Genomic DNA, 14,346 nt, shown 5'->3' on the forward strand with positions numbered 1-14,346 from the left:
CAAGAGTCCTACAATCCAATCCAACTCACGGTAGCCTTGAGCTGAAGAGCTCAGGAACAGCTCCCAGGGCCAGAGTTCAAGTCCCATGACTGACAAAAAAAAAAAAACAAAAAAAACGTTCCTTTTGGCCAGGGAATGTATATGCTGATTTCCTGTTCCTCACTCTTTCTGCTGGCTGAAATATGTTTGTATGAATGAACCCGGGAGTGACTTAAAAATATACAACAATGCTAAGTTCCTCTAGCATGAAACCCACACAGTAAAGCCTGCAATTTTTCAGAAATTATTTAACGGTCTTTAAACCTGTAGTTCTCAAAACTTGGCTGGAAGCTGAGGACCTGTGTGAGTTATGGCAGGGCTGACCCACAGCCAGTGGTCACTCTGTTGTTAGGCAACACAGAGAAGCCCCACCCCCAAGCAGGACAGGGTGGGAGGAAAGGGCTGCCAAGGGGAGGAGACAGACCCAGAATTCATGTCCAGAGCTGCATCCAAGCTTCCACCCCAGCAGCAAGAATCTTGATTCTTGATTCCATACAGCCCAGGTGCCCTAGCGCGGGGGCCTTAGTGCCAGCCGGAAGCAAATATCAAGGCAGATGCAGCCCAAAGAAGGTGTCACTGCCCCATAATTTCCTTTTTGTATGCTAAGATCTTCTGGACAGCCTGGTAGGGCTGTGTACCCTTCCTTGGAATGGGTAATACATATATGATCGATTTGGAGCAAAACAACGACCATGAAATGTGATCGCTCACATATTGGTAAGGCAACTGGATTTGGAAACAGCAATATACATGTAACACACACACACACACACACACACACACACACACACACACACACACACCCCTGTTTATACACAAGGCAAGGAAAGCGGTAGGTCTAATAACTACTCTGATTTGGGTAGATAATGTCTGAATATGTGCAGTAATCTCTGTGGTGCCAAAATACTAGCGATGTGATTTGTTTCTTTTTTTGGCAGAACTGAGACTTGCTCTCAGGACCTCGTGGGAGTGAGGCACGCGCTCTACCCCTTGAGGTATATCTCCAGACCTTTTTGGCTTCAGCTATTGTTTCACATAGGGTCTCATGATTTTTGCTAAGGCTGGTTGGCCTCAGGCTTTGTTTGGATCATGATCCTTTTACTTATGCCTCCTTAATAGCTAGATTACAGGAGTACACCACTGCACCCAGCTGAAATATTAGTGATTGCTATTGGTGACAAAGACATAGGTAATTGCTAATACTACTGTGGTCAGCCACTGACTTCATGGTAGAAAGAAATGCTGCATTATAGTTAGAGGTTGGTGAAAATTAGGATTTTATTTTTATTTATTTTGCAGGTCCTGGGGCTTAAACTCGGGGCCTGAGCACTGTCCTTGGACTTTCTCAAGGCTAGAGCTCTACCACTTGAGCCACACCACCACTTTTGGCTTTTTCTATGTATGTGGTACTGAGTAATCGACTCAGGGCTTCGTGCATGTTTGACAAGCACTCTACCACTTGACCAAACTCCTGGCCCAGATTTTATTTTTTTCAGACCACTCAAGTCCACAAACCTGACTGCTAGCCCATCTTCCCTTGCTTAAGTGTGGCCGTTGGTCTTCTGGAGGTCTGTGTAGGCTGCACTGGGGATGGAGTCAGTATGCAAAGATCTTAGTGATTAGCTGTTTTGTTAGAAGCTCAATTTTTTTTTTTAGAAGCTCAATTTTTTCAGAACATCTGGGTTATAAGTTTATAATAAATGCTATTTGTATACACTTACTGTTTTGATTCCCTTGTTGTGTACAAATGCATGCAAAGGCAACATATAAATATGTATATTTGGAGTCTTTTCTGGAATAAGCAAGGTAGGTTTAGTATACTGTCTCATTTGTAGGCAAATGTACATTATAAAAATGAAATTCTGGTTAGAATCAGATAGAAGGGAGGTAGGACTCTTTCTGGGAAGCATACAAAATAGCTTGGGCAAGAGAGGAGTAAAGAGTATTAATCAGGGCTGTGTGTGTGGTACATGGTTGTAATCCTTGCACAGAAAGTTGAGGTGGGAGGATCAAAAGTTAGAGGCCAGCCTGAGCTACAGAGTCAGACCCTGTCAGCCATGCACCGTGGCTCACGCCTATGATCCTAGCTACTCAGGAGGCTGGGATCTGGCATGAAAGGACGAGACTTTTCTTTTTTTAAAGATGTGCAGGGAAGGAACAGCTGATACCCTTCACCACAGGGCTCAGCACTGAATAAACAGTCACAATAGTCTTATCTCCAATTAACCTCTAGAAAACCAAGTGGGAAGTGGGGCTTGGCTCAAGGGTAGGGCGGTAGCCTAGAGCTGAAGAGCTCAGGGAGAGCGTCCAGGCAGAGTTCAAGCTTCATGACCCACCCACACACACACAAAATTAATTAGGGCTATGGTTGTGGTTCAATAATAGAGCACAGGTGTATTGGTCTATGGGCAGGTCCTGGATTCAATTCCCAGCACCAAACATTGCTAAAGCTATATTAGCTAGTGGCCTTTCTACCAGCTGACACCCACAGTGGAGTCTTCACAGGCTTCCGTGTAAGATTCTTCGGGGGCTTCAGTGATAAGAGCAGAAAGAGGTTAGGGTCTTCCTTTTTTTCTTGGTGTTAGGGTTGGGCTCAGGACTTGGCTTCCAGCCCTCTTGGGAAGATTTTTAACTTAAACCTATGAGGTCAAAGGTTGTATTATTCTCACAATGTGGCCTCAGAAGAGGTGCTTGCTCTCTGGCTTCTTCCAGTCACTCCCCCCGCCCCTCCCTGTATTATAGTTAGCCCTTCACATCCCTAGATTGGTTCTCCACTCCTCATCACACCAAACATTGAGGATGCTCAAGTCTGTATGAAGTGATGCAGGACCCGATTCTGCGGCTCATACACCAAAGCTGCAAGGTGACACATAAATTCAGGAAGGGTTCAATGTTAAAAAAAAACAAAGGGCGGGGGGGTGTTAGCTGAGCACTTGTTGCCTGTAATACTAGCTACTCAGGAGGCTGAGATCTGACTGTAGTTCTAATCCAGCATGGACAAGAAAGTCTTTGAAACTCTCATCTCCAGTCTACCACTAGAAGGCTGGAAGTGGAGCTGTGGCTCAAATGGTACAGTGCTAGCCTTCAGTGAAAAGGCCAATGAACAGTGCCCAGACACTGAGTGCAAGCCTTAGTACTGGAACAACAAACAACAACAAAAAGTGTCGTAACAATTGCATGTAATCTTCCCATCCCTAGATGACTTAAAATAGCCAATTCAACCTAAGTGGAAAAGTCAATAGTTGCTCTACTGCATTTTATTTTTTGTGTGACTAGCACAAAGGTTTGTACACGTTCTATAGACACACAACGGTTTTCCCCTGAATAGTTATAAGGGAGGTGGGTGGGACCCAGCGCTGAGAATTCTGGGGTCACAGAATTCGGACCATCTTGCCTCCTGCCTGGGACCCCTCAAGTCACCAGAGCTGAGCAGCTTGCTGGTCAGGCGGGGGAGAACCTCCTGCCCTGTGGGAGCAGTCAGCTCCTCCCACAGCAGGGCAGTGGATGAAGGACTACAGACTAACAGAGGCCCCGGGAGTGCCTGTGGGTGGAAAGGCCAGAATCCCTGCACCTGCGGTGGACAACGTCCAGGCTCAAGGGTAGGGCATTAGCCTTGAGCGGAAGAGCTCAGGGACAGTGCCCAAGACGAGTTCAAGCCCCATGACCCACACACACAAAAAAGTATTTGCACCTTAAACATTTTTAGATATAGAAAAGGAAACTCAAGGTGACAGAGGAAGGGAATAAAAACACAGATAACAGAGGGCAACATTAAAAGACTCCACATTTGCATAGTACATGTGCCATGAATTCACTGGGAATATGCCTAAGCATCCGGTTGGATTTCTTTTTTTTGGGGAGGGGGTGAAGGGAACAGTCCTAGGTCTTGAACTCGGCCTGGGCACAGTCCCTGGTTTTTTAGTACCCAGGCTGGCTTTGAACCACCATCCTCAGATCTCAGCCTCCTGATTAGCTAGGATTACAAGCGTGAGCCATGGACGCCTGGCACGGATCTTCTTTTGCTCAAGGCTAGCACTCTACCACATGAACTACAGTACCCCTTCCAACCTTTTCTGGCTACAGGGTACTGAGGAATTGAACCCAGTGCTTCATGCATGCTAGGTAAGCACTATACCACTAAGCCACATTCCCAGCCCTAGGTGTGTGTGTGTGTGTGTGTGTGTGTGTGTGTGTGTGTGTGTGTGTGCACATACATATGTTGGAAATTGCACTCAAGGTCCTGAACTTTTTATTTATTTATTTTTGTGTGTCATGGGACTTGAACTCTGGGCCTGGATGTTGTCCTTGAGCGCTTCAGCTCAAGGCTACCATCCAACCCCTGAAGCCACAGCTCCACTTCTGAGGTCCTGAATTCTTGCTTGGCTTTTTTTTTTCTCTAGTCCTGGGGCTTGAACTCAGGGTCTGAGAGCTGTCCTTGGGCTTTCTCAAGGCTAGAGCTCTACCACTTGAGCCACAGCACTACTTCCACCTTTTTTTATATGTATGTGGTATCAAGGAATTAAACCCAGGCCTTTGTGAATGCTAGGCAAGCACTCTACCACTAAGCCAAACTCCCAGCCCCTCCTGCTTGGCTTTTTTGCTGAAGGTCGGCACTCCACCACATGAACCACAACTCCACTTCCAGCTTTTGGGTAGCATTAGAGATAAGAGTTAGGTGTTTCTTCCCAGAGGCTGGCTAAGAAGGTTTTCAGATCTCACCCTTCTGAGTAGCTAGGACTACAGCCTTGAGCCACAGATGTCCAAGTCATCAGATAAAATTTACACTCGTCTCACCCCAGTGGAACCATGGTTTGCTTCTACCCCTGAGGGGACTTGTGGCTCATGCCTATAACTTGCTACTCAGGAGGCTGAGATCTGAGGATTGTGGTTCAAAGTCAGCCTGAGCTAGAAAGTCCATGATGCTTTTATCTCTAATTAACCACAAAAAACAAGAAATGGTGCTGTGGCTCAAAGTGGTAGAGTACTATCCTTGAGTAAAAACCAGCTCTGGGCCAGCACTCAGGCCTCGAGTTCAAGCACAGGACTGACCCCCCCCCCCACAGATTTATACTAGTTAATTGCATGTTTAGAGTGGTGTACTATCATATGAAAGACATGGAGCAAGAGGGACACATTGCCAAGTGAAATTATCCTGGGGACAGGCAGCCTTAGAGTGGGGGCTCTTTAGTTAGTGAAGTATTTGGAGACAGAGCAGACGAGGCATAAAGGCATAGTATGGGGCAAACAGGGTCCAGGAGGGCACAGGAGGAGGCCACAGGAAGGACCCTGTGGGATGTATTGCCCCCAGTCCTTTAGGATATTTATGGTGACTATTTTCCTTACACTGCTTTTAAGGACAATCAGTTGTTGTTTGTTCCTGAATCCTTGATTTTGTTTTAAAGATTACATAATTTCATATTATTACAGGAAAACATAGAAGAAAGAAGGGTCAGTACTTCCAAGAATAGAGAGCAGGCCACAGAACATTCCCTACTATGAATTAGGGGTTGAAGAAAGGACAAACATTTGCCAAACACCTGACCTTTAAGAGCGACTTTTGTTACCCCTAGGGGCTTTTGAATGTTTTCATGCCCATTGAAGATACATTCACTGGTGGAAAAACACTTACACAAACCCATTTGTTTTAGGTACATGATGTAAACCCCACCAACCTCTCCCCCGCCAAAGTACTTCTGGATAGTGCACGTTGTTCAAACAGAACTCCAAGTCTATGGCGGTAAGCTCTTACAGTGACCCAGACATTTCTCTCTTTCTCCCTCTCTCCCTCACTCCTTCCTTCCCTCTCTCCTTCTTCTTCGCTTGTTTGCACTGGTACTGGGCTCAACTGAGTTCAAAGTCTGGACACTGTCCCTCAGTTTGTGCTCAAAGATAATGCTCTAACATTTGAGCACAGCTCCACTTCTAGTTTTTTGCTGGTTCACTGGAGATAAGAGTCTCATGGACTTTCCTGCTTGGGCTGGCTTTGAACCACCATCCCCTGATCTCATCCTCCTGAGTAGCTAGGATTTGAGGAACGAGCAATTGGTGGTGGACCAGATATTTCTGTATGTTATCCTTCTCTTCGCACATTTTAAAGTTCTGTTTAAATCTACAGTTGCCCACAAAATGGGTGTCAGGTAAAAACCTCATTGGCTTCCAGGGAGCATGTGGATCTGGCACTGAAAATTTGCTGGTTGGTTTCATATATATATTCATTTCAAAGGCAGAATAAACAGTATAGCTCAGTGGTAGAGCACTTGTCAAGTGCATGTGCCAAGGCCCCGAGTTCTACCCGCAGCACTTAAACAAAATAAGAAGAAGATAAAATAGGAAAGTCTGCAGTAGAAAATGTTACCTTTAAGTTCACACTCTATAATCTCTTAGTCCTCAAAAACTAAACATTGTAAAGTATAAGCAGCAAGAAATAATGTAAACTCTGCAGAAACAGAAAATAAATTTGTTTCCTTCGGATGTGGTGGAGGTCCTTGGAAACAGAATCCGCCTTGATTGGAGGAAGATATCTTTGGCTTCTACCCCCATTTCTCAAGTGCATTGCAAGTTCAGTGTCTTCTCCAACCGCAGCAACAAGGCAAGGAGTCATTTGTGTGTGGGTAACCTGAAAAATAGGAAAAAAAAAAAAAGTTTAGGGCCATAGGAGAACTCAATAACAGGGAAGAGACTCCATTCTAAGACTAGCTTGAGTCCCTATCTAGAGTAGCATGGCTCTTGGCATGGTCCCCGAAGACAGCACCCCAGATTCCTAAGAGGGTTCAGAATCACCATGACTTCCCTGTCATGTCTACAAGACTCTGTGAGTATTAGAATTCTAGACCTAATTTGAAGACACCTTGGGTAGACAAATCTGTGAGACTCCTCTCATCATTTAACCAGCAAAATGCTAGGCTGGAGGTGTCACTCAAGTGATAGAGCAGAAAATGCTGAGTGAGTGTGAGGCCCTGAGTTCAAGTTTTGAGACAGACAGGTGGCGTGCACGTATACACACATACACAAAATCTGGTCACCTGAGCTTCTGTTCCTATTATGTGCAGAGAGCAGGGTTTGAGTGATGCATGACAGGAGAGTGAAAGGGCCCAGCAGTTCTTGTTAAAAGCTTTACTGTTTATTTCCAAGAGTATTAGGATTCATCACAAATCCTGAATCCTGTTGTCTTTCAGAAAGAAATCACACTATATTTTAAAAACATCAAACAAGCCAGATACCTCAGTTCCAGAAAAACAAAAAACCCCAAAAACCACCAGGGGAACCCCCCCCCAAAATAAAACCAAACCCAAAAGATGGAAATGCAAGTATGCGGCTTTCATCTAAATTTACACATGGAGGGATTTATCAGGGGGCCAAGAGCCAAGAGTTTGCTTGGCTGAAATCAGGGTCTCTCACAGGTAATGGAGGGGTGGTGTGTGTGTGTGTGTGTGTGTGTGTGTGTGTGTGTGTGTGTGTTGGATGGGGGTGCTTGGTCAGTCTAAAAGCAGAAGGCAGGGCTGGGAAGCATATTCCAAGCCAGGGGAGGAAACAGAAAACAGGATTGCTACAAGTGCAGTATAGATGAACAAAATGAAACATCTTGTATGCTAGGAAGGGCGGCTTGCTTGGCATAGTCTTCTCCCTCCACTTGAACACATGGTCAGGAAGTCCTAGGGAAAAAGGGGGTGTGGGGCAGAGGACAGTGGCTCTGCGGGCTGGAGAGCTTTTAGCTTAGCAAGACACTCCTCCCCTCCCTCCACCAGCTTCCTCTGTGGCAGGGCTGGGAAATGGAAGTTCTCTGGCTAGCCACACAGCCTTTGTGTCCTATGGTTTTGTGTTATAAGCTCAAGGCTATCACCCTACCCTTGAGCCAAGCCCCATTTCCCATTTTCTAGAGGTTAATTGGAGATAAGAGTCTTGGGTCCTTTAGTGCCCAGGCTGGCTTTGAACCTTGATCCTCAGGTCTCGGCCTCCTGAGTAGCTAGGATTACAGGCTCTTACTACACAGTCCAGGCTGTCCTCGAACTTGAGATCTCCCTGCTTCTGCCTTCTGAGTGGTGTGACACCTTAAGGAAACTTGAAGGGTTGACTCAAGCCAGTCAAGTCTGATCATGGTAGAAAAAAGCATGGCACTAAAATAGCTAAGGTGAGAATGTAAGTAACAATGATTACTTACTTATTCAGCAGGAAAAAGAAAGTTCTGGAAATATTCAGCGGGAAAACACTTTGGAAGATGAATGTACATTCTATATTGGTATGTGAACTATAAGAAATCAAAATGTAGCCAGGCATGATGCTCATGCCTGTACTAGCTACTCGAAAGGATAAGATCTGAGGATGGAGGTTCAAAGTCAGCCTGGCACTAAAGTCCTCCAGACTCTTATCTCCAATTATCCACTAGAAAACCAGAAGTGGCACTATAGGGCCGTAGCCTTGAGCTGAAGAACTCAGGGACAACACTCAGGCCCAGGGGTAGGGCAACAGCCTTGAGGGGAAGAGCTCAGGGACAGTGCCCAGGCCCAGAGTTCAAACTCCACAAAAACAAAAAACAAGAAACCAACTAACCAACCAACCAACCAACCAACCAAACAAACAAACAAAACCTCACCCAAAACAAAAAAGAAATAAAAACAAACTAAGGGGGGTTGGTGGTTTGGCCTAGTGGTAGAGTGCTTGCCTGGCATGCGTGAAGACCTGGGTTTGATTCCTTGGTACCACATACGTTGAAAAGCCGGAAATGCTATTGTGGCCCAAGTATTAGAGCTCTAGCCTTGAGAAAGCCCAAGGACAGTGCTTAGGCCCTGAGTTCAAACCCCAGGACTAGCTAAAAAACAAACAAACAAACAAACAAAAAATTAAGAATGTTGGCGTGGAAATGGAGAAGGGAAAGGGGTGTATTCTGCTCCAAGGATGGCTCATGGTAAAGAACTGCGGATCTTATTTATTTTTCTTTTGTGCCAGTCCTGGGGCTTAAACTTAGGGCCTGGACACTGTCCTGAGGTATTTTTAGAATAAGGCTAGTGGTCTACTACGTGAGCTATAGCTTGTTAGAGATAAGAGCCTCATGAATTCTTCTGTCTGGTCTGGCTTTGAACTGAGATCCTCAAAGCTCAGCCATCTGAGGAGGTGGAATTATGTATGAGCCATGAGTGCTAGCCTAAGGCTCTTCTTGAAACACAATGATGATGAACAATTTTTGAGCAGCTATGTAAGATAAGACCCAAATCACAGAGTCCAAGTGACCTTTCCAGGCCCTTATAGTTAATGGTGTGTAAACTGGAGTCAAACAGAAAGAAGATCTGGCAGGCAGTCACCCTATTCAAGACTAATTTATGATTATTACGTATTCTTGAAGTTTTACGTCCCAGAGGCAGCTTAATGAAGAAATGAGCAGATATACTTTTTTTTTTTTTTTTTTTTGCCAGTCCTGGGCTTGAGTTCAGGGCCTGAGCAATGTCCTTGGACTTTCTCAAGGCTAGAGCTCTACCACTTGAGCCTCAGCATCACTTCCAGCTTTTTTTCTATGTATGTGGTACCGAGGAATCGAACCCGGGTCTTCATGCATGCTAGGCAAGCACTTTAACCTCTAGGCCAAACTCCCGGCCATTATACTTTTTTTCTGTGTGTACAATTCAAGAAGAGCAATTCATTGATAAACAGCCAATGTTTCCAGGAGAACCAGAGCAAATCTGATCTGCACTCAACCGCACTAGAAGGAAATAAAGGAAGTACCTGAATAATTCAGGAATTTTGCCAGGTTTGACCATAGGCTCATTTAAATGAATCCAGCCAAGGCTTAGAAATAGGATAGAGGTTTAGAATGAGAGAAAAAAAAATTAGCCTTCCAAATCTAATCATATCAAAGGAGATTGGACTACAGGATTAATTTCACTGGAACAAACACTTTCCATTTAGTGACATCACCAAGAGCGATTGGTGTCCTTATTGTGAAGACAATGGTGGACATTCTATAAGGAAGTCTTGGGGACAAAGGAGGGTGAGCTGAAGTTTTGGTGGCTTCCTGAATCTCATGTTCCCAAAGAATCTCACAGTTTTTCAGAAGGAAAGTGAGGGAGGCAGTAGAAACGAGAGTGTCCTGGGGCAGTCCTGAGGAATGCCCTTTTCTTTCCACGTGGGTATGCTTGCCATGTTCCTTCTAATATTGTGCAGGCGCTGTGCTGTACCTGGGGTCCTGAGCCATCTACAGTCTGGTCCCTACCAAAGCAGTAAGGGAGCCAGATACTTCCTTTTCTTGACACCCAAACAAACCCATGCTGCCCACTGTCCATAACGTGATATGTTTTCCCGCTATTGGTGGAGCAGGTCCCTTGTTGCTGTAAAAGCGGTACAGGAAACTGCTGGATCCACATACAGCCAGTCATCAAGAGGGATGTTTATTTCACATTGTGCTTTTATCTCAGGACACCAGCTCTGTTTTCAGTTGTTCAAGGAGGGTCAAAGGATGGGTTTTGAATCTCTGCCCAGCATACCTAGAATACTATTTAGCAGCTCATAAAAGAAAATGAAAAAAAAAAAAGAGCTTTGAACAAATGAGGGGACAAATACCATTGAAAATGAGAATGAACTAATTCCTGTTACTCTGTTAAAAAGAACTAGGACTAAGTCATACTTTCAGTAATGATCCTTATCTTTAGTTATTAAAAACAGAACTCTACCCTCATTTATTCAAGTATTTGGCATTATTATTATTATTATTTTGCAATGGGCCCAAGTCCCTATTGCCTACAACTGAAATTAGATCCCGGGGTTTGGGACACAGAGGTTGCATGGGACCAGGCATAAGCAGACTTGGGTGGGATCTACCCTCAGAGTAACCAGCTATGCAACATGAGCAGATATTTACACTGTTCTCAATACAAACAGGACTCATCCCTCTGGGATGGCACCACAGCACAGGTGCTGGGGTATTGAAACAACCCTCACTAGCAGTGATGAAAAGCTATGACCAGGAGGTGGGCCTGCAATGCCATGCATGGGGGCCCAGCTCAGCCACCACCTCTCCCAAGGTTGGGACCCTCCTAAAACTTCTGTGGCATTGTGGAAGGACAGCTACATGGAAGAGAGCTGTGTCCACCCATGCAGGTGTGCGACGAATATGGGAGATAACGATTGGTATGCGTGGAATATGGGAGATAACGATTAGAGCTGCCCATCCCATCCTTGGAGAAAACCTGGAGCGATACACAAGGAATGCAGAAATCCTGAGTAATAAAGAAGTGACATTACAGCTCAGGCTATGGGCGTCGGTATGGCTCGTGTGACCACTGCTATAAAAAAAGGTACAAATGGGCACACATGGTCACCCTTGGAGAGCAAATGCAAACTGACCACACAACTGGAAAAATACTATTCCACACAGATAAGAGAACTACACACACTTCTAGACATGAATGAGTGAAATGGCCCATACAGGATTCTGGGGGCCTGACAGGCAGTCAGGGAGGGCAGAGTCACCAGGGGCGGCTGCCACTTGGAGGAATGGGGCCATTAGCCCCAGTTCTGGATGACGTGAGAAGCTTTGAGGCAAGACCCACCCTTTTCAACCGTAGGCTGCCTTGTCCCTCACACACCCAAGTCGGAGGATCTGTCCATATGGGTATGTTTTCTCAGCAGCTGGTGAGTCTCACACATGCTGGGCTGCAGGCGAATGTTGAGGGTCAAAGATATGATGGAGCCGTAACCCTGGGCACTGAGGGCAGTGACTTATTTTTGGAAATAGGATCTTTTGCAGATGAGGTCACGAGGGAGGACCTGAATCCCAATGGGTGGCATTCTTAGAAAAAGAGGGCCACATGAAGACAGAGACACACAGGGCAGACTGCAGGCAACCACGGAGGCAGGGACAGTCACATGTTCCTATCGCGCTCAGAGGGAGCCTGGCACCTACTCAGCAGGCAGCTGGAAATTCCCAGCTTCCACAGCGGCGAGCTCACACTCTCCTGTGTTCTAAGCCACCTGGGTTAGGATACTGGTTACGGCAATGTTAGCAAACAGTGTCGTTTCTCTAACACTGTTCTAGCTCTGCAAGGAAAGATGTGTACTAGCAGGGTTGGAAGTTACTCTGTTAACTGCTAGCAGATTCTGCTTTAAATTCTGGGACAGCAACAATTTTGATCATATAAAATGTTATTTTATATGATCAGAGGCACAGTACTGTGCCTTTGTGTTCTTCCCCTAAGAGCATCCCCCTTTTCACATCACTGTGTGTGAGTGCCCAGGTCCTGTATAATTTATCATGTCCTGGTGTATTTGAAGTCTAGCTTCCACACACGAGAGAAAACACATGCCATTTATCTCTCTGAGCTTGGCTTACCTCACTTAACATGATTTGTTCTAGGTCTGCCCCATCCCTGCAAATGACAATAATATTCTTTCCAATGTTTGTATAAAATTCCATGTGTGCCAGGTTTGGTGGCTCACATCTGTAATCCTAGCTACTCAGGATCTGAGAATTGTGGTTCAAAGCCAGCCCAGGCACTAAAAAGTCCATGAGACTCTTATCTCCAATTAACCACTAGAAAACCAGAAGTAGCTCAAGGGGTAGGGTGGTAGCTTTGGGCTGAAGAGCTCAGGGACAGCACCCAGGCCCAGAGTTCAAGTCTCATGACTGACCAAAAAAAAAAAAAAAAAATTCCATGTGTACAGGTACCCCATTTTTTTGATTCTCTCATTTTTGTGGGGCAGCTGGGCTGTATCTATACTTGGCTAGTATGAATAGTGCAACAATGACCACGGACGTGGCAGGTGTCTTCACGGTATCCTGGCTGTGATATTCTGGGGAGATGCCCAAGGGTGATATAGCTGGAGGGAAGAGCTGTGTTTGGTTTGTTGCAGAACCTCCAGGCTGCTGACCCAAGTGGTTGTACCAGTTTACATTCCCACCAACAGTGGGGACAAGAATAAGTATCTGTACAGAGATATGTTGTAGGCATGAGGAAATGGTCTTCCACCAAGGGCCATTTACACATTTAGAACACTGACACTGTGCACCCCGGAGGGGAGGGCTCCCAGGTCATGATGGGGTTAGTTAGGAATGGGTAGTGAGCAAAGAAGGAAATTACTTATCGGATTGCTTTTTCAATAGGAATCAAATATGTGAACTGGAAAGAAAAAAAAAAAAGAGAAAATAAAACAGGCCTACCTGGGCGGAGTCTTGTGAGTCTGTCGTTCCGTCAGAATAAGCCTTGAACCTGCTCTGTTGCCGTGTCCAGATCTATATCGTAAAAGCAGGGCCGAGTAGGCAGTCCAGGCATGGTGCTCATCTGCAGAAGACAAAGCATTCCAGGTGGCAAAGGTCACCCCAAGGTCACGGAGGGCATCAGGTTTCTCTGATGACTCAAATGGATCCATGCCCACCTCAGGAGCCCAGAGGAATGGGAGGAATGAAAAAGAAAGCGAGGCCCACCCGCCATTTCCCCCAGTCTCCTAGGTCACAGCAGCTACTGAATGGTGACTTTCCAAACCTTTCCCTCTCAGTCTTCCTGTGGCTGCCCAAGACCAGTACCACTGGCTGTAGGAGGTGATGAGTGTTGCTAAGGGAGTGATGGCTATCTCCTCACCAGGGCAGTTCCAATTTTTGTAAACCCTACAGTCCTGGAGCTTTGGGTTTCTGAGCAACAAACACCAGTGTATGTAGACCCTTGCTTTGTGCTGGATAAGTAAGTCCAGCACAATGAATATTCCTTATATAATAATGAGTCCAGGAAAAGCCAAAGCATGCCATCTCTGAATAAGCGTGCGCGCTGGGAGGGGGTGCTGTGATTGACATGTCACTGGAGTGGGGAACGCTGAGTTACTGGTGGAGGTCTCCCAGGTAGGTGTTCAATGTCCGTGGTATTGACTGATTTCACACCACCTCACTGGGCTCTATGGGTTTTACACAATGGCTTTAGCACCCACCTTCTTGGCTAGGTTCAACTTTCTCTGCTCATAGAGAAGGGCAGAGGCCAGTGTGTGCTAGTGCTGGAGGCCTGAATTCAGGGCCTCTCATGTTTGCCTAGCTTTTACGCTCAAGGCTGGCTTCCTCCCGCTTCAGCCACACCTATACTTCTGGATTTTTGCCGCTCCATTGGAGATAAGTCTCTTGTATTTGTCTGCTCCGGCTGCTTTAGAAGGGTGATTCTCAGATCTCAACCTCCTGAGTAGCTAAGATAAAGGCATGACTTGGCTACCAGTACCCGGCTTTTTTCTCTGGTTCTATAGTAGCATTGCAAAACCGAGGGAAATCAGAACAACAACCATGCTTGCTGACTCACAGCAGGGGCAGCAGACACCAGTGCCATGGTTTTTGAGCTGCCTGGATTA

At 45.8% G+C, this 14,346-nt stretch overlaps 1 protein-coding gene across 1 annotated transcript in view; it reads right to left on the minus strand.

Moving 5' to 3' along the window:
• Positions 1-6,376: 6,376 nt before the first annotated feature.
• Mthfd1l (methylenetetrahydrofolate dehydrogenase (NADP+ dependent) 1 like) overlaps positions 6,377-14,346 on the minus strand; it is a 130,953-nt gene continuing 122,983 nt past the window's right edge. The window contains exons 27-28 of the mRNA XM_090337964.1: positions 13,184-13,304; positions 6,377-6,655 (exon numbers count right to left, since the gene is read on the minus strand). Of these exons, the coding sequence (XP_090194090.1) occupies positions 13,215-13,304 (90 nt within the window). The 3' untranslated portion in view covers positions 6,377-6,655; positions 13,184-13,214. The remainder of the gene's footprint in view (positions 6,656-13,183; positions 13,305-14,346) is intronic.

The sequence above is a fragment of the Megascapheus bottae genome, chromosome 8 (assembly GCF_031878675.1).
Source record: "Megascapheus bottae isolate mThoBot1 chromosome 8, mThoBot2.hap1, whole genome shotgun sequence".
In the NCBI taxonomy this organism is placed as follows: domain Eukaryota; kingdom Metazoa; phylum Chordata; class Mammalia; order Rodentia; family Geomyidae; genus Megascapheus; species Megascapheus bottae.